This window comes from Heloderma suspectum, chromosome 10, assembly GCF_057233095.1.
Source record: "Heloderma suspectum isolate Gila_16-S chromosome 10, 16-S_ref, whole genome shotgun sequence".
In the NCBI taxonomy this organism is placed as follows: domain Eukaryota; kingdom Metazoa; phylum Chordata; class Lepidosauria; order Squamata; family Helodermatidae; genus Heloderma; species Heloderma suspectum.
Genome location: NC_139467.1, coordinates 8,704,349 through 8,725,116, shown reverse-complemented (window position 1 = coordinate 8,725,116; position 20,768 = coordinate 8,704,349). Strand labels below are relative to the sequence as shown.

General features: G+C 47.3%; 1 protein-coding gene across 2 annotated transcripts in view; it reads left to right on the top strand.

Moving 5' to 3' along the window:
* The window catches only part of AXL (AXL receptor tyrosine kinase), a 71,981-nt gene that overhangs the window by 18,560 nt on the left and 32,653 nt on the right, over positions 1-20,768 (top strand). For both annotated transcript variants that reach the window (XM_084814976.1, XM_084814977.1), the window contains exons 3-4: positions 754-854; positions 3,038-3,220. In XM_084814976.1, the coding sequence (XP_084671102.1) occupies positions 754-854; positions 3,038-3,220 (284 nt within the window). The remainder of the gene's footprint in view (positions 1-753; positions 855-3,037; positions 3,221-20,768) is intronic.

The following is a 20,768-nucleotide window of genomic DNA, read 5'->3' as shown; positions in this document are numbered from 1 at the left end:
ATTGTCATTTGTATATTGTATTTCTGTATGTTAGAAGCCCCCTTGGGAGGGTTTTTACCCTAAAAGGTGGCCTACACATATTTTAAATAGAAGATGATGATGATGATAATGAGGGAGAAGAAGAAGAAACCTCCATAGGTAGAGTCAGTATACCTCTGAATACCAGATAGGGTGGTGAGTTGCATATTGCCAAAAAAGAGAGCATAGGGTTGTACAAAACCTGCATATGTTAATTTATAGATATAGGTGCACATTTAGGAGTACTTCCTGACTGTTAGAGCAATAGGACAATGGAACCAATGACCTAGGGAGGTGGTGGGCTCTCCCACACTGGAGGCATTCAAGACGAGGCTGGGCAGCCATCTGTCGGGGATGCTCTGACTTGGATTCCTGCATTGAGCAGGGGGTTGGACTCAATGGTCTTATAGGCCCCTTCAAACCCTACTGTTCTATGATTCTATGAGTAACTGCTATAATTTAAATCGAAATGCAATACCTCTCCCCATAGTATGGAAGAATGTGACCAGATCACGTGTCCCTGCTCAGTCTGCTGTCCAAATGCTACTGAGTGCTGATGGGCAACTTCCAGGCCCCTGAGCTCCCTCCCTTCTGATGGTACTTTATCTTTAAACTGGACTTGGACCAGACAGCCCTTGGTCTGATCCTGCAGGGCTCTTCTTATGTTCTCGTGGCAAGGAGCTGAGAAGCTGAATTGATTATCTTTGTGAACATTCTCATCTCCCCCCGCTCCAGCATCCCTTCAGTACAGCTCTCAGACATGGGAAACTACCAGTGTGCAGCCTTGGTGAATGGATCTGAAGTCTTCTCTGATGAAGCCCACCTGCAACTGGAAGGCAAGCACAGTGTGTGTGTGTTTGTGCATGTGTGTGATCTTGACACGAGTCCACTCTGAGATCCCCCACAGGCTCTTAGCACAAAAATATCAAGGGCCAGGGAGAGAGAAGGAAGAGGATGAAGAGATGTAAATGGTGGTTATTTGCTACAGAAAGGTGCTGTGGCTCAAGCGGCCTTGATAGCCACCCCTTTTTCTTTATAGCATTACAACCCACCCATCCACCCCCCGTGCACACACACACAACTTTCTGTATAGACATCTTCAACCTGTACATAAAATAAGCAGGAAACAAGGATAACAGAGCAGTGTCATAAGCAGGGCTGGTGTTGGGGGTTGGTATTGCTGGGCACTTGCCAAGGCCCAAACCTCAGTAAGTGGCCCGCTGCCAAGCCCTGGAGCCCACTAGCCCTGTTGATCCTGCTTCTTGCTGTGTTGCTCCCTGTTCACCTGCGAACACGCTCTCTCTCTCTCTCTCTCTCTCTCTCTCAGAGTGAGCAGAGACAGGAATAAGAAAGAGGAACAGCCTCCGCTTTCTTCACCCTCTCCATCTGGGTTGCTGAATAGTAGAAGAGGCAAATGTATGGATGGTGGTGACAGTGGTGGCAAGGAGAACATGGGCCTGTTTGAGGAAGAATGGCAGCCACTGAAGTTACTTTGGCCAAGAGGCCCCTGAAACGTTGAGCTGGCATTGGTCATAAGCGTACATGAAGCAAATTATGGTCCAGTATGAGTAAGGACTAGCTAGGGGGAGGGATCATAGATCAGTGGCACAGCACCTATTTTGCATGCAGAAGGTTCCAGGCTCAGTTCCCAGCATTTGTTTGTTTCTTTTACGGTCCAGCAGCAAGTGATGGGAAAGAGCCCACTCTGCCTGGACCTCTTGAGAGGTGCTGGCTGCCTGTCAAAGTAGACCAACCTTCCCTAACCTGGTGCCCTCCAGATGTGCTGAGCTACAACTCCCAGCACATCTGGAGGGCACCAGGTTGGGGAAGACAGGAGTAGACAATTCTGTGCCAGATAGACAAATAGTCTGACCTGATATAAGGGTAGCGTCTGATGTTCCTAAGCCATGCTTCAGCGAACCCTCTGGAATCCTTTCTTCTCCTATACCCTGCTTTTTCTTTTCTTCTTTTTTTTCTTTTTGCCTGATGAAGAGTTCTATGGAATTCAAAAGCTTGGATGATCATGTGGAATTTTGCTTGGTCCTAATAAAGATATTGCGCAGCTGGGCAATACTGAAAGCAAACCACAGAATTAAATGAAGGGCTGAAATCGCAAGGCCCTGATTTATTTATTTCAAAATGTTTCTCGCCAGAATCTCACACTGGCTTTCAAATCAAAAACAAGCGCCACACAATCACCCAAGCAATTTATATGCTATATGCATGCATATTTCTATTTTTCGAGCTGTACTGCTGATCTATCAAGATCTTTGTCCAGCTTAGTGAAGGGACTGCGGATAAATAAGCCAGAGAGGCCCCTGGTTTAGCTTTCCCCATCCTGACTCTAATTTGGTGTGTGCTCTTCTTGGCAATGATGGAATCCCACACTTTGTCAAAACAGTGAAGGATGAAGGGTGAGTGAGGAATTCTTATAAAGCTACCTCGAGCTTAGCTGGCAACAAATGGTAAACAAGGGTGGATTGTGACTTGGGTCTCACTTCGTCAAGGCCAAAATGCAGCCAAATGTAGGTAGGATCTAAGGGAGGGGCTGTGCCTGGGATACATCTGATCAGGTCTAAGATATTATGCCAAGTGTTGTGTATAATTACATATTCCTACCACATGAGTGGTGAGAACCCCCCTTTCCTTTACATTGTCTCTAGCAATAAACGTGCCTCTAACGCTGGTGTAAAAGTTAGACGAAGTGGGGTCTCGTATTTGGTAGCTATTTTCTTCAGACCTGGAAGTCTTGTCACCTAATCCCAGATGCATGGAGCTCAGATCCTCAGTGTGGAGGGAATTGCCCTCTGAACATGCTCAGAAATGCCCTCTTTCCTATTGCAAATATCCTGTGGCTTAAATTAAAACCTGCCTTTAGAAGATTATGTTCAAGGGAGCCATTATCAGTCTGGAAGTAGGGAAGCCTTTGATGTGCGCGCGTGCACACTCACACTCACGTGCACTCACATACTGTCATGCTTACCATGTTTGTTTACTCAGTCTGTTCCTTCTTGTCCAGGTCTTCCTTTTTTCACGGAGGAACCCCAGGATCTAGAGGTCACAGCTGATACCCCTTTCAACCTCAGCTGCTGGGCTCATGGACCACCAGCACCAGTGCAAGTGATCTGGCTACAAGATAGCAGCCCCCTCAACTCATTGGATGAGCCACTGGCCCGGACCCCTTCTGTGTTGGTTGTGAGAGGTGAGTCAGGCTGGATTACGTCAAACTCCTCTACTCAGAAAAGTGTACTGGTGTGTTCAAAAAGGCCCTGCTATGAGGCACGAGGTAGATGCCTCAGACGGTGGATTTTGCGTTCCACCCTGGACAACAGAGGTCAGACCCGCGGGGCCACACTTGGCTGCACGCTGTCTGGTGTGAGACGCATTAAAATAAACAGGACCCAGGCAAGAACATAGCAGCTCCCATTCAGGTCCACGAGGCTTATTTAGGAGAGCTTCTGGTGGACTGCACCCTGTGTTAAGAGTATTAGTGTGTTCAGGATGGGTCCTTTCTGCCTGCTCTCAATTTGTTTCTGCCAGTGGAGGCTGGTGGGTCTGATGTCAGTGGGGCTGTGAATCCACTCCAGGTTTCAGTCAGAAGCAGTCAGAACTCTAAAGGAGCTATCCAAGGTGCAGAGCACCTTGGATAGCTCCTTTAGAATTCTGAGTGGTTTTGACTGAAACCCAGAGCAGATTTATCACCCCACTGACATTGGAGCCACCAGCCTCCAGCCCTTCCTGGGTCTGGAGGTTCCAAAATTAATCTGCATCGTGTCTCTCCCTTCTCAAACTGTGCTTTCAATTGGTGCTTTTGCCTTTCCAACTGGCACTTAATTTCCTAACATGAGAAGTCTTGGGGCTGGAAACTGCACTGCCTCTGTCTTGGGTGCCCTTACTGCCAAATCTTGATGTGTGGGAGTGACTTGCGTGTTATTTGGCAAGTAAGGAAGCACACTCTGCACACACTCAGAAGCACCCTCTTTATTTTTCACTTGGCAAATCCTATGGCCAGACTCCAGGGTTGAAAATAGTTTGAGGGCTGAGTCCAGCGGGAGCCCTGGATCAGATTGTGCTTTGTTCCTGATGTGTGCATCTCCTTTTTTTGTATCTGCGCAATTGAGCCAAAAATGGTCTTTTATTTTTCTCTCCGTTCCACTGGCTGCAAACAGGGAATTTTGATTCTCCCAACAGTCCCACTTCGGTTTTATTGAGGAGTGGAAGGCGGTGGCAGGGGGAACACTGAATGCATGCGGCCCCTACTCTTGCCCTCTATTCAGCTTGCCTCATGAGCCCCCCTCCTCTACCCCCAGCATTTCACGTCCTTGTTAATTGTCTCATGTCCCCCCCCCAAAGCCCAGCTTGTCCCCAACCCGCAGCTTCTTTTGTTCCCTTTTCTATGGAGGTGGCTGGTTCCTGATGGCTCAGTTGGGGAGGGGTTTGCTCTGAGCGTGGGAACAGACATGGCAAAGGTTGCCAAATGCCAGTCGGGCAGTGACTATGTATGCGCGCGCGTGTGCATCTTATGGTTCTTGCTGCTCATGATAATAAAACCTACTGCTTTCAAGTGTTCAAAGTGCTTCGTGTTCATGATCTCAATAATCTTTACAGTATTCAAGATTGCCCCTGTAAGGTAGGCCAAATGGGACAGAGTGTGGAGATTTATGGGTCGTGGTGAGGGGGATGATTCTGGGAAACTCCCTTCGAGCCCAGGCACAACAAGGATGGAACGTGCCATGAGTCAGACAGGGCAGTGGAGAGAGAACCAAGGATATCGTATTAATTTTTGTTATCCCATCCTTCCTCCTGCAGGGAGCTCAGGTCAGTTTATACCAGCCTTCCCTAACCTGATGTCCTCCAGATGTGTTGGACAGCAACTCCCATAATTCCCAGGCAGCATGGCCAACAGACTGGTGTTTTAGTTAGTTAGTTTTCTTTTCCTGGCCAGTTGGCAGCCCTGCCCATGAGCTGGAAACTCTGCTCCTAATCTCAGTCACAGGGGAGCAAAGAACCGTTACCCATTAGTGAGGGGAAGGCTCTCTAGGCGTGGCCAGGCATGCTGCCCCGTTTCTCTTTTTCACCACATTCTTCAAGACTCAGTCCCTCCGTTCGAAAAACTCCAGTGAGCCCAGATGCAAATTAAGGCCTGGCTAAAGTCCACTGTCCACCGACTGGCAGACTGGCAGCTGCTTTCCAGGGCCTCAGGCAGGGCTCTTTCCTAGCCCCCTCCCCTTATGTGCTCCTGATTCACCTGGCTGTGTTGGCATTTCCCTTTCCACTGCTGTGACAGTCCACTCCATTGCCCTTTGGTCTCATTCCTGGAGGCTTCCCAGCTTCTTTGCCACTGGACCTTTTTGCTGGAGACCAGTGGACGATTAGCCAAGGTCAGTGGATGATTAGCCAAGGCCAGCCACTGTGGCTTCCTGATTTGGCCAGAGCCTTCTTGTTTGAGGCTCTAGCCAAATTGTTTGAGGGGTCTGTTGCTGATTTGGCAGCTGTGTGGGGCTGCAAGCCACCAAACCAGACGCCTGGGTAAGAGGAAGTGGCTCCGGAGGGCTTTTGTGGCCAGGGGACATTCCTGGAATATAAACCTCATCTGGGCAGCATGAGGCCTCTTAAAGCCACAGCTCTAAGGCTGCTGTCTGGGGAGTAAGCCCCATTGAACCCAGTAGGTCTTGCATGCACAAGACAGCGGTCAGCCTGAAAGTATTCCTGCTTGGGATTGCTGTCTGTGCAATACTGCCATTTCACCTGTATGGTGGGTGGGTGTAAAGGCAGATGGGGATCCTGTAAAAGGGTGCTTCCAGGCGTACAGCTTCTAGCACTAGTAATCAAAAGGCATGGTGCAGCTCTTCCGTCTGTCGCTCCTGAATGGATTTTCTGTGGTAAGAAAAGACAATGGAAGAAGAGGTGGGGAAAACATGGGATGGTTACAAGGGGGAGCCAATGGCTGGAAACACACCTCTGCCCCCCGTAAAATTCTGTGAATGAATGCACAATAAAACTCTCATCTGGAAACACCCAGAGGGGGACTCCACTGTGCTGCTATTTATTAATTTCCCAGGGATGGGCATCAGTGCATTCAAAGTGGCTTCCATTCTGTTTCTGGGCGCAATTCAAAGTGCTGGCCATCATCTTAAAAATCCCCAAATGGTTTGGGACCAGGATATCTAAAGGATCATCTCCTCCCTGACATTCCTGCTTGTCCACTGAGGTCAGCTGGCTTGTCCCTGTCCCACCGCTGTCAAAGTGCCATTTCAGGGACCACAGTTTAGTGGCTTGGTTCAGTGGCCTGCTTTCCATGCAGAAAGTCCCAGGTGTAATGCAGTTTGAGAAAAGAATCAAGTAGCCGGTGATGGGGAAAGGCCTTTCTTTGCCTGAGTCCCTGGGGATCAGCTGTCCATCACGGCAGACAACAGTGGGCTAGACGGACAAGTAGACAGACATTTTTCTCCTTCACTCACCATACCAGAACCCAATGACGTTGTCCCAGGAAGCTGATTGGTAGGAGATTCAGGACAGACAAAAGGAAGGACTTCTTCACACTACATAGTTAAACTATGGAATTCACTGCCACAAGATGTAGTGATGGCCACCATTTAAAAAGGGATCAGACAGATTCATGGAGGAGAAGGTTATCGATGGCTACTGGTCCTGATGCCTGTAGGCTACCTCCGATAGCAGAAGCAGTATTCCTATGTATGCCAGTTGCTGGGGAACAAGGCTGGGGGGGGGGTGCTGTTGCACTCTTGTCTTGCTTGTGGGTTTCCAGTGGGAAGCTGGTCGGCCACTGTGTAAACAGAATGCTGGACTAAATGTACCCTTGGTTTCATCCCGCATGGCTCTTCTCATGTTCTTATGGTATAAGGCAGCTTCCTCTGTCCCTAAGCTGAATTGGTAGGGATATGGGAAAGGGCATCCTATGTTGGGAAAGGGTCCTCCAAGCTGCGGAAACCTCCAACCTGCTTTATAAGTCTTTTGTGTGGCTGAAAACATTTTATTTCTGCAGGTTTTTGACCTGACCTCTATTTGAATCATTCAGGTGTGTGTGTATGTCTGTGTGTAGATAGATCTGCTGCTACCTCGTTTTCCATTTTCCATTGTATTTTTGAAATTGTTTTACCAGTGTACTGTGTTTGATCATTGATGTTAGCTGTCTTGAGCACCCTGCTATGGAGTGGAAGGGCAGCATGGATATCTCGTAGTAAAAAGAAATCCATATATCCTCCCATTATATCTATTAGTAAAAGTTCTGCTCAACTCTGCATTAAGTCAGGCTGCATTTGGAGCACTGTGTCCAGTTCTGGGTGCCCCATTTTAAGAAGGGTTAAGACAAGTTGCAGTGCATCCAGAGAAGAGCAATTAGGATGGTGAGGAGTTGGAAACCAAGACCTATAAGGCAGCAGTCCCCAACCTTTTGGCACCAGGGACTAGTCTCGTGGAAGACAATTTTTCCACGGACTGGGGGTGGGGGTTGCTGGCAGACTTGGATTTACGTAGCCTATTACTTGAAGAACAGGGACGCAAATGGCATCCACTATGCAGACGTCATTTGCGTCCCAGCGACCGGAAGTCCGCCAGTGGCCGGAGCCGGCCGGCAGCTCCACAGACTCGCTGCAGAGCAGAGCCGGCCAGGGTCGGCGAGGATTCTGGGGGGGGGGACGGATCGCCTCCCCCTCCCCCTGTGGACCCCTGCGAACCCAAGGTAAGGGGGTTTCCCACGCCCCTGCTGCAGCCCGGTCGCTAACAAGCCACGGACCGGTACCGGTCTGCAGCCCAGGGGTTGGGGACCCCTGCTATAAGGAATGCTTAAAAGAGCTGAGCACGTTTAGCCTGGAGAAAACAAGAGTAAGGTGAGACACAATAGTGGTGTTCAAATATCTGAAGGACTGTCGTGCAGAAGATGGAGAGACTTGTTCTCTGTGGCTCCCTGAGGGCAAGACTAGAACCAATGGATGGAAATTGCAGGGAAGCAGATTTCGACTTAACATTAGGAGAAATTTCCTAACAGTGAGAGCTGCTTAGCAGTGGAACAGATTGCTCCAGAGGTGGTAGGTTCTCCTTCAATGAAGAGATTCAGGGATTCTGTAGCTGCACCCTGCAACACAGGGCCTACGCTGAGAAGGGGTTGGACTAGATGATCTCTGAGGCCCCTTCCGACTCTGTGATTCTATGTTTAACCCAGGGTTGGGCAGACTTCAGACTTATTTTTTTATTTTTTTATTTAATTTATTTCATTTCTATACCGCCCAATAGCCGAAGCTCTCTGGGCGGTTCACAAAATGGGATCAACTTTGTTTTTTTATTAAAACCCTGAGATCCATCCACCGGAGTCTGATGCAAAATAGTGGCTGATGAGGAACAGGGTGCCCCTCAGCACATGCTCAGCCCAGTGCTCCCCCCCCCCCAGGGAGCCAAAGGTGGTTTGAATGAGGAATTACTGCTCATGATATAGATGCTCCTCCCATGTCCCCCCCCATGCACACGGGGTTCTTTTGTCCCACTGTTGCCTGTAGTCAAACAGGTTTTTCAGGATTTTGAAATGGTTCCAAAAAACACCACTACCCAAGACAAAACCCAAAACCTTGACAGCCCTGTTTGTCCAGAGGTAACAATGGGACAATCAAGAATTGTTTGCGTACCCCGTGGGAAGCGATGCATTGCGTCTCTCAAAGCACTTTCAGTTCTCTTAAATACTGGTGTCCGTCTCCACTGGTGACACAGCTGCAGAGATGCGCTCGCGCTCTCTCTCTCTCTCTCTCTCTCTCTCTCTCTCTCTCACACACACACACACACACACACACACACTGCATTTCCTGCTCTCCCTCTTTCCCTCTCCCCTCAGAGCTGAGGCAAAATGTAACCATACTGGGGTCTTGAACCGTGTGCATGTGTGTGCGCTTTGCCTCTCCTTGCATGCCTGCCATTCCTTTTCTTCCCCTGGTTAATTCAGCCTAGTCATGGTTCTCAGTGAGTCAAGGAACAAGAACGCTGGGCAGGAGTGACACACTTCTGAGTCAGGAGTTTGAATCTGGACCCTGAGGGATTACAGCCAGGAGCGTGTTTGGGAGGGGTGGGGAGGCACAGAGGGGAAAACCCTGCAGCAGGCACTGATTGAAGGATAAGTGAAAAGGCAGGAGGGCCTAATCTCTCCACCGTTCCCCTCGTTACTGTGCTAGGCCTCAGTCCACACACACTCAACTGAAGACATAACCCCATTGCTCTTACAGTTTTGCATTAGAGCAAGTCCTGACCTTCCATTCCCACCCGCCCCGTTCTTAAACCACTAGATCTTACTGCCCTCCCAGATATGAGAAGAGAAACCAGACTGTCCAGGCCAGGTCTGTGCCACCCACTCACTGCTCAGCTCTAAACATCTCCCTTTTCTTCTGGAAGCGGAGGAAAGAACCCAAGAGTTCTGGCTTCCATGGCCCTTCCTCCGGTTATAGAAATTTCAGTTGTAGTATGTCTGTTATCCCATGATTTTACTCCTACACTGTAATCACTAGGCCAGAAGTTCCTGCCTTCTGTTCCCCTCTTCTCACTTTTCCTCCAGGAGTTGGTAGCAGAATCTAGAGGTTCTGTCTTCCATCCCCCTCCTCTTCCTTCCTCCAGTGGCTATAACCTAACCCCTTTTTGCTTTTATGTATAGTGTGTTCAAAGTAATTAACGTACTTTATTTATTTATTTATTACATTTATATTCCACCTTTCCTCCAATGAATTCAAGGCGGCTTACATTATCCTCTCCATTTTATCCTCACAACGACCCTGTGAGGTAGGTTAAGCTGAGAGTCAGTGACTGGCCCAAAGTCACCCAGTGAGCTTCATAGCTGAGTGGGGACTAGAATATGGCTCTCTTGAGTCTCAGTCCAACACTTTAACCACTACGCCACACTGGCTCCCATTATTGTGTTGCAGTCCATACAACAACCACTGTAAGGTAGGTCACTATTCTTATCTTCACATATGGGGGGGGGGGTTGTCCTAAAGCACTACTTTCCAATGACAGCTGGTGACCTGAAATGGTAAGAGAACATGATCCCTGCCCCTATAACAGTTGTGGGAAACAGGGAATTTCAGCATTTGCTGCTTTTCTCACCACTGCTCAAATTCTCTCTTCAACACAAAGTACAGGTGCTCTGTCTTCTGTTCCATCTGGGCACACAACTGTCAACATAACCCAGGAATTATGGCTTCTGAGCACCCTGCCCAAGTTGCCACTTAAAAAAAAAAATCCTGCTCCTGTGCCTTTAATAGCACGGTTACCTAGAAATTCGGTAAGTGAAATTTTCTGGCATGGAGATAATGATAGGAAAAACTTCACCTGGGTAACTTCTGTTCAAAGCACCAGAGGAGGGCCAGTAAACAAAGCTGGCAACCTTCCAGTCTGCACATTACTTTAACGCTGCTTCCCTTCTTGAGGTGGGAAAAAGAACCCAGGAGTCACGTCATGACCCAAAGCACCGGACATCATGTCCTTCCTAAATCTGGAGTCAGGCAGGGCAGGAGGAGGACTTGTCACATGGCAACAAAGGGTGCTGGGACTGCAGCTTGCCATAACCAAGGGGAAGTTCATGCATGCAATTGGAGAAGTGATGTGAAGGGGTGAGAAATGTGCAGGCGAAGGAAATGTGATGGCAGGGAATTAGATCGGACAGGGGCTTTCTGCCTATGTCAGAGGAGAGTGTCTGTTCTTCAAATAGAGATGCATTTGCAAAGAACCCTGAGAGTAAGGGGCATTTGATGAGACGCAAAGTTGCCAACTTGTCAGTCATCCACTGTAGCTATGCTTTTACCAGCAGCTTGATGTGTGGACATTACCAGATGATGTTTATCTTTGTGTTATGAAAAGCTAATGTTTATCTTTGTGTTATGAAAAGTTGTACTTGTTGACTACTGCTGGTTAAGCTGGTGTTAAAGGCACAAGATCAGGGTTATTTCTGGTCAGCTGACAGCCCTATTTAATGCAGAGTGTTGAAAACACGCTATTTGATTATGCTGAATGGCTCACTTTTTGGTTTTAACTGGCACTTGGCAGCCTTTGATGCCCAGTAGCTTCTCCAGGCCACTGGAAATTAGGCCACGCCCAGCATGCCTCGTTGGGAGCTTAAAGTTATTGCAGTTTGAAATGTAGACAGATGGGGAAAAAACAGCCTGCGTGTAGGCCTTTCTGGGAAAGGTTGCTGTGGGTTGGCAGAAGCTAAAGAGTGCATACAGGTGTACCATGTTATGAGCATCAGGCATGTTGTCAATGCATCAGGACATAAAGAAGAAGGAGGAAGCATCACCACTCAGCCAGTGCTGAACATATTCCACTGCAATCTCACGGAAACACTAGCAAACCGCCTCTTTTCTTGCTACTGGCAATTTCCCAGTTTTGGAATTAGTGGTAAACAAATTACTTTCTTGATAAGTTGGGGATCTTCTTCCTTTGAGTCCAACGGCTCCAGAAAGGAAGGGTGGATACATGGAATGCCACCAGTTATCTTTTTTTCCCTTTCTTTTTAAGAAATGCTGATCGGAGGTAGAGGTGGCCTGCAGAATGTAATGTGACTATTAGTAGTGCACCAAAACATCATGAGGTCCAATTTCTGATGTGAATGTTGCTGTTTCAAGGGCAGCAGGAGGGGAAACTACCCATTAATTTCCCCCGTACTGATATGTGCTATTACTTGCTGCATGGAGCTAATAATAGCAACGTGGATTCCGTTTACTGCTGTAATCGGTGGCTGCGCCCCTTCCTTCCCGACCATCTGCTCCCATCGGTAGTACATGCCCTGGTCTCCTCTCATTTAGACTACGTGGGGTTACCCTTGAAGACGGTTCGGAAGCTGCAGCTGGTACAGAACGCGGCAGCTCGCCTGATTAAAGGCAGCTGCCAGCGAGATCACATCACTCCAGTGCTGAAGGAGTTGCACTGGTTACCAGTTGATTTCCGGGCCAAATTCAAGGTGTTGGTTTTGACCTTTAAAACCCTATATGGTTCCGGCCCAGCCTATCTTAAGGAGCGCCTCCAGCAGCACCAGACAGGCCGCTTAACAGGATTAGCCTCGGATGGCCTTCTCTCTGTCCCATCAGCCAGGACAGCTAGACTGGTGGGGACGAGGGAGAGGGCCTTTTCTGTGGTGGCCCCCACTCTGTGGAACTCCCTCCCTAGGGAACTCCGCCATGCCCCCTCTTTAATGAGCTTCCGTCGTGCATTAAAAACGTGGTTGTTCAGGCAGGCATTTGGGGTGGGTTAGGGTATTTTAGAAAATGTTTTTATTGTAGAATTTTATTGTTTTAAATTGTTTTATTGTATGCTGTACATCGCCCAGAGTGGCTGGGTGACCAGCCAGATGGGCAATTAATAAATTTAATAATAAATAAATAAATAAATAAATAAAGTCTTGTGGGTACCTATGACAAATGTGGTGAATATCTGAAGGAAAAAGGGGTGCACATATCCAACATTGCTAAGCACTGTCATTTAAACACATCTATTCATTTAATTGTGTAATCCCCTAAGCCTTTACATTTATTTATTCAAACATTCATCATATTGTACACATTTGCAGATGCATGGGTGATTGCACCCTATAAATCACCATTATGCAAGGAGAAAATATTTTAAGGATTACAAGGTAATTATTGAAATGAGAATATTTAAACAAAATTTCAAGCAGCCTGTTACAGTATTCATAGAACCCAGAATGAATAGTATTCCTGAAAAGCGGTTTTTCTGTCACAAGGCAGACATTGCTGAAGGCTTCTCCTACCATGGATTGCCCCACGATGAACTCGTGGGCAGACGATCATTAAGTACCAGTTTGTGTGGCTTTCCAGATGGCTACCACTGCTCATTCTCCCCTGGGATGGCTTGTTGTATCAAGAGGCTTTGCCTAAACACCTCTGCGTAGAGAATATCAGCAAAAGCTCCACTTCCACTATCATCCCAGAAGCAAAGGACAGTTTCCCAATTATGTTTGCCAATTGGGAAGGTCCAGAATCTACATGAAAAATACCATAGTAGGGTCAGCTCCAGCACTGTGCAGGAAAACCTCTCTGGGCCTGACAGAAATATATTTGCATTTGCTCTGAGTGGCACTGAAGGAGATGGTAATATTTCACCGGCAGTGACCTCAAAGGAGGCAGCTGTATGTAAAAAGATGAATAATATTGTGGGATGGGTACATGAATTACAGCAGTGGTAGAACAGTATCCATTTTAACAACTGGAAGTGTGGCACTGTGGCTAACCCACAAAGAATAATGAAAGAAAAAAACATCCACTTGACCACTGAAAGGTGTGTTGAGAGCAAGGCACATCTCTCAGAGATCAACAGGGTTTTGCTCTTAATTAGTTTCTTAATAAAACACGTGTCTGTAAGTGTAAAACATGGATGGAATGGAACTTGAAATGGAGAAGAGATCCATGTATTGCCTAGCAGGCAAAGTTGATGTAACAACAGAGTGGGAAAACTACACCACTGTCCTAAAAAATGTATATCAGTACTGACCCTAAGATATTAGAGAGTTGTACTGATGTTGTTTGGGGACTAGCACCGCCTGCTTTATATTCATGCACACGTCCTGCTCAACTGTAAATAGCATTTCCAGAAAGACGGTTCTGGTCTCTCCTCAAAAGGAAGCTGATCCAGTAAAAGGTTACCCTAGAACTTCCTACCAAAGTGAGGAGTCCAAAACAAAAAGGAGGCACGGCATATGCAAGCACTAAACTCCATACACATGCACATCTCCCCAGCACTCATCTAATGGAGCTAGCTAGCATTTATTTATTTATTTATGCAACGCCAAAGAGTGTTCAAACTACCGCACAATTGCGCTCATTTCACATGCCAGCAAGGTGATGCTCAAAATCCTACAAGCTAGGCTTCAGCAGTATGCGAACCGAGAACTACCGGAAGTACAAGCTGGGTTTAGAAGAGGCAGAGGAACTAGAGATCAAATCGCCAACATTCGCTGCATCATGGAGAAAGCAAGAGAATTCCAGAAAAACGTCTATTTCTGCTTCATTGACTACGCTAAAGCCTTTGATTGTGTGGATCACAACAAACTCTGGCAAATTCTTAAAGTAATGGGAGTACCAGACCACCTTACCTGTCTCCTGAGAAACCTGTACGAGGGTCAAGAAGCAACAGTAAGAACCAGACATGGAACAACTGAGTGGTTCAAAATTGGGAAAGGAGTACGACAAGGCTGCATATTGTCACCTTGCTTATTTAACTTATATGCAGAGTACATCATGAGAAAAGCCGGGTTGGATGAATCAGAGGTCGGAATTAAGATTGCTGGGAGAATTATCAACAACCTCCGATATGCAGACGATACCACCCTAATGGCAGAAAGCGAAGAGGATCTCAAGAGCCTCTTGTTGAGGGTGAAAGAGGAGAGTGCAAAAGCTGGTTTGAAACTCAACATTACAGAAACTAAGATCATGGCATCTGGCCCTATCACTTCCTAGCATATAGAAGGGGAAGAAATGGAAGCAGTGACAGATTTTACTTTCTTGGGCTCCAAGATCACCGCAGACGGTGACTGTAGCCATGAAATTAAAAGACGCTTGCTCCTTGGGAGGAAAGCTATGGCAAACCTAGACAGCATAGTAAGAAGCAGAGACATCACCTTGGCGACAAAGGTCCGTCTAATCAAAGCTATGGCTTTCCCAGTAGTAATGTATGGCTGTGAGAGCTGGACTATAAGGACGGCTGAGCGCCGAAGAATTTATGCTTTCGAACTGTGGTGCTGGAGAAGACTCTTACGAGTCCCCTGGACTGCAAGGAGGTCAAATCAGTCCATACTAAAGGAAATCAACCCTGACTGCTCATTGGAAGGACAGATACTGAAGCTGAAGCTCCAATATTTTGGCCACCTAATGCAAAGAGAAAACTCCCTGGAAAAGACCTTGATGCTGGGAAAGACTGAAGGCAAAAGGAGAAGGGGACGGCAGAGGATGAGATGGCTAGATAGCATCACTGATGCTTAAAAATGTATAAGTGTAATACACACTGACCCTAAGCTTTTCAGGAGTTGTACTGACGTTTGGGGACTAGCACTGCCTGCTTTATATTCATGCACACTTACTGCTCATTGGAACTTTATTTATATTTATTAAATTACTCACATTCTGTCTTTCCGCTATAAAATGGTGGTCAAGGGGGCTAACAACATTAAAGGAATGCCATAGAATAATCATAGCACTTAAAAGAATTTGAACAATTTAGGATGCAATCCTATGCATGTTTAGACAGAAAAAAGTCCTACAACTCCCAACATTCTCCAGCCAGCCATACTGGCTGGGGAATGCTGGGAGTTATAGGACTTTTTTTCTGTCTAAACATGCATAGGATTGCATCCTTAATGTAACAAAAAGAGACATTGCGGCAGGTACGTTAAAACATCAGAGTCAGCGTTAAAAATACCGGGGCTAATTTTAAAAAAGCTCACTTAAACAGCATAATCTTCATTAGGTGGTGGAAGCTAAAAAGGAAGGAGACACATGGCCGACTAAAGGGCCCCCCCCCATAGTGTCAATAAGTCCATGGGCCAAAATAACCTAACTTCACCACTGGGCTCATGACAGGATGCAGAGAAGGGCCTCACCACAGATCTCAGATAGTGGGCAGGATGGTATGGGAGTTGGTGGTCATTGAGGTACCCTGGAGCCAAGATATTTAGGGCTTTATAGATAAGAACCATCAAATTGCACCTAGAAACATATTGGTCTCTAACCAGCACAGCTGTTCTAAAATGGCTGTAATATATCATAGAATAGTAGGGTTGAGAGGGGCCTATAAGACCATCGAGTCCAACCCCTGGAAGGGGCCTTCCCTGTCTTCCCGTGAATTTCCTAGTTGCTGCATGCTGGAGGAATTGAAGCTTCTGGAGGCTTTTCAGTGGCAGCCCCATGTGGAAGGTATTACAGTAGTCTAGTTGAGAGGGGATGTTGGACTAGATGGACTTTTGATCTGATCTAGTGGGGCTCTTCTTAGGTTCTTATGACGGTAGCACAAGAGCAAGGTTATTATTTATTTATTTCATGTCTATACCTCCCAATAGCCAAAGCTCTCCGGGCGGTTCCCAACAATTCACACGATAAAAATACACCGTAAAAACAAATAGACAAAATGTAAAAAGAATTTCAATAACGAAAAAGAATTTCAATGAAATACTTGACCTAACTACTTAGTTGGCATCACACACTCCATTTTATAGCTGTGAGCCTTTGCATTTTGTGCCACTAAGTGGGTGCCCCGGATCTCCCTGCTGCTGCTTTCTGTCAGTGCCATCTGCTTATGCAGGCGGCAGGGTGTAATTGCCCACTTGCTGACTCAGCCCTTACAGGAATGATGTGGTCAGAAAGCAGCAGCGACCGCTGTGAGGGGGCTGGACATGGTTGACCCAGCCGTTCCCCTTCTCATCTCCTTCCCTGGTTCTTGTGGCACTTTGCCCTTATTCTTTGCCTCCCCGCAGTGATGTCAGTGCCACCGGGTTGCTCGCCTGCCTCGTTTTTTGTCCATGCCATCTGTTTGTCCAGGTGGCTGACTTCAAGTGCCCACTGGCTGACTCAGCCCTTGCAGGAACGGTGTGGCCAGAAAATAGCTTTCATTGCGGTGTCGGATATTGTTAAATCTGGGCCTTTCTCCAAAGGACAGTAACAGCGGTGAATTTAAAGTGCAGTTAAGCTTGGTTCTGATGGGGGATCAAAATGCTTTTGCCCAGGCAGCAAATTTGTTGCTGGGGGGATAGAGAGAGGAAATCACATTTCCCCACCAATACACCATAATACTTCATCCAAACAGACTCCACTCTGCAGCAATTTTGATGTTACATGCTGCATAGGCTCAGAGGCAGCGACTGGCTAGTACTCATGATATCACTAGGGTCAAACGCCTCCTCCTTGCATCATGCCTGCACCGTTTTATGCATTAAATACATTTTTTTAAGGCAGACTGCTTCCTTCAGCTATACTGTTCCCCTAGAAAGAAAATCACTGTTGAATGAATGAATAAATTTAGCCCTTTAAGCAAAACTGAAAAACTGCAGCAGTGCCTCCACAGTTTCACTGATCTTTTTACATTTTAGGTTGTGCATCCCTTCACCCCCACCCCCTTGGAATGTAATGCACAAATTTGTTTGTTTGCTTGCTTGTTCATAAAGCAGCTTACAAAAAGCTTGATAGTGAGGTCAAGCTAAGCTAGCAAGGGATGAATGCTAGCAAATGCAATTAAAACAGAGGAAGTTGTCTTATACTGGGTCAGACCATGGGTCCATCAAGCCCAGTATTGGCAACACTGACTGGCGGCAGCAGTGGTTTCAGGAAGAAATCTTTCCTAGCCTTACCTGGAAAAGCTGGGGATTGAACCTGGCACCTTCTGCATGCAAAGCACAGGCTCTAAGACTGAGCCACTGCCCCCCCTAACATGCTTAGGGTTTTGCTGTAGCTGGGGATGAAATCTGGGCATGGGGATGGATAAGCAAGAGATTCATTAAAAAGGTGGGTTTTGTGGAGTGATTTGAAGAAAAGAAGAGAGGTGGCACCACAAAAGAGTGCTGGGAAGCATAAGGGGAAGGAAGATTGTCCTGATGCCCAGAGAGCTTCAGCTATTGGGTGATATAGAAATGTAATAAATAAGAGAGAGCAGGTGGAGTAATTTGCAAGAACAGGAGCACTTTGGAGGTAGGATGGCCACTTGCACATCAGCCCAAAGGATAAGCATCACCAAGAAAGAGGACACAGGTTTGCATAAAATTAGCGTATGCATAGATGCAAATCTGGAAATAATGCCTATAATTTAAATAGAAGTACAATACCTCTTAAGGGGCCGCGGTGGCTTAGTGGTTAAGATGCTGAACTGCAGACTGGAAGGTCGGCAGGTCAGCAGTTCGAGACCCGAGTGCTGCGAGACGGAGTGAGATCCTGTCTTCAGTCCCAGCTTCTGCCAACCTAGCAGTTCGAAAGCAAGAAATTGCAAGTAGATAAATAGGTACCGCCTAGGCGGGAAAGGTAACAGCGTTCCGTGCACCTCGGTGTTCAGTCATGCCGGCCACATGACCACGGAAGCGTCTTCGGACAGCGCTGGCTCTTCGGCTAAGAAACGGGGATGAGCACCGCACCCTAGAGTCGGACACGACTGGTTGGGGACACCTTTACCTTTTTACAATACCTCTTATCATAGGAAGGAAGACTGTGACCAGGTGAGCTGTGTGCTTGCCCAGTCGGCTGTCCAGATGCTGCTCAGTATTGATGGGCAACTCCAAGGCCCCTACTGGCTGGGGCATACTGGGAATTGTAGGGCATTTTTCTATGTTCACATGCATAGGATTGCACCTTTAATTCATTTGACTTCTTCGCTTTTGATAGCAGAAGTAAAACATGAATCTCCTTGGAACATTCCCTCTGCAACAAGTAATTCTTTCTTTCCCAATCTATATTCTGGCCTGGGGGAACTGTCAGGGCTGCGGCCTCTTTCAAGAGGCGCACTCCCAACATCTTCGAAACTGCAAGGGACTCTGGGACACACCATTCAGATCATGCAGTGAAGCCAGCTGGAGCAGGGAAGCACCATGGGCCAGTTCTTGGCGCACCACCATAAATAGGTGGTGTCTCCTGATACAGATGGCTACTATTTGAAAAGTCCCCTATCAGGTCAGAAAGAGCTGGAGGTGGGGAATGCCCCTGTTTCTTCTTCCAAATTCTAAGCTGGTGGGGCCCTCCCCCAAGGTGGAGACAGAAGAAAAGGCTCCTGGCTCCTGCTGTGCCCCTGAGCATCTACTCTAACCTCCCTTTTCCCTAAGTGGGATAAATGAACCCAGGAGTCCTGGCTTAAGGGACTCGTTAAAAGAAGGAAAAAGGGCCAACGTATGGAGCCAGACATGAGGAAACCCAAACCACAGACGGGTGGGCGGGAGGAACAGGACATACCAGCTGGGACACAGGACTGGCCCCCAGATGTTACTTGTTGTCTGCAGAGGGGGAGGGAGCTGGTTGACTGGCGAAGGACAAGCGCGTGGCTTTTCCACTCAAGGCCAACAGTGTCCTTCTCCCCCCTTTACCCCCAAATCTGCGGAAGTGTTTGGGGTCAAAGGGGTAGGACTACCATTGACATACGGGGGTACAGAGAGGTCTGAAGAGTTAGATCCAGGCAGGGATGTTAGGATGTGGAACACCTGGTGTGTGTGTGTGTGTGTGTGTGTGTGTGTGTTTGGACTTAAGGATGCTTTTGGCTCTGAGCTGTGGTTCCGGGGAAGGGCTTCAGGCTGTTTTCTTAGAGAGGCCAGCGGCAACGGCAGGGAACATCGCTCAGTGGCAGAGTGCCTGCTTTGCATGCAGAAGGTCCCAGGTTTGATCCCTGGCAGCACCTCCAGGAAGGGCTACGAAACAATCCTGCCTGAATCCTGGAGAGCTGCTAGGAGTCAGTGTCGCCAATACTGGGCTAGATGGACCAAAGGTCTGCTTGGAATAAGGCAGCTTCCGACATTCCCAATGGACATTCAGGGATGCAGTCTTTCCCGGGGTGGAGCCCTTAGGTTCATCATGTAGGGTCTGCTGTATTTGGAGGGCTGGAGCTCAGGCGTGGCTCTGAGGGGGCCTTGAGCAAAGTGTGTTCTTGGTGGTTCCCCTACTCTGCTGGTGAGTGACCCCTAGCAGGCTTAGCTGGCAGCGGTGGTAGCGGCAGCGGTGGGTGTCTGAAGGACACCGTTTTAATTCCCCAGAGCAACGCTACATAAAAGGCATTGTGGGAAATTAAAATGGCAGCTCAACTCGGCCACGTGGTGCTGTTCAAAGCACTGGGCTGGGGGACATTAAATGTGGATATGCAGAAGGGGAAAGTAAATGTGGGCCTTGCCAGGATGCTGGGGGTCCTGGCAGCTGCTCTAAGATGCCAGATGCTGGGTCCAGCCCTGGATTCAGGGCAAGTTGTGATTTTTGCTCTGCGTTTGTGGCTTTTAAGATATGTATATTTGGGATGGGGGTGCAATCTGTTTACTCCAAAGTTTGGTGATGTTTTGGTGTTTGTGTGAGCAGGTACAACATAGTAACTGAGAATGTGGGACATGGGCCGGGAACACCTGGGTTCAAATCTCACATCGGCCAGGGATTCTTTAGGCATTCTTAGGCCAAGCCGCTCCTTTGTAGCCTCAGCTTCCCAATGTGCCATTAGGGAGTAATAGTATTGGTCTTCTTTACAAGGGAGTTGGGTTTTTTTGTTTACTTATTTCATTTTTATCCTGCCCTTCCTCCAACGAACTCAGGGTGACTGCACAATTCTTCACCTACATTTTGTCCACACAACAACCCTGCAAGGTAGGTTAGGCTGAGAGAAACTGCCTGGCCCAAGGTCACCCAGTGGGCTTCATGGCTGATTGGGGATTTACACACACCGATCCTTCTTGTTGCAAGGGTTACCGAGGTAATGTATGTGATACGTGCTGACCACTTGAAAGTGCTAGATAAATGGTTATTATTTAAACCAGAGCTTTCCAAACTTTTCATGTTGGTGACACACTTTTTAGACATGCATCATTTCGCGACACAGTAATTCAGTTTTACTAGCAAACCGGAGGTTAAACTAACCCGTTATAAGAGATACGGACACATACATAAATTGTAATAATGAAATGAATGGGGAAACAACATATCTCATGAAAACTTTTCATTTATATTTTTAAAAATATATGATTTGTAAGATAATAACATACATTGTTGTCATTTATGAGTAAGAGAGCTCTGTGGTGCCCTTCCGCACAA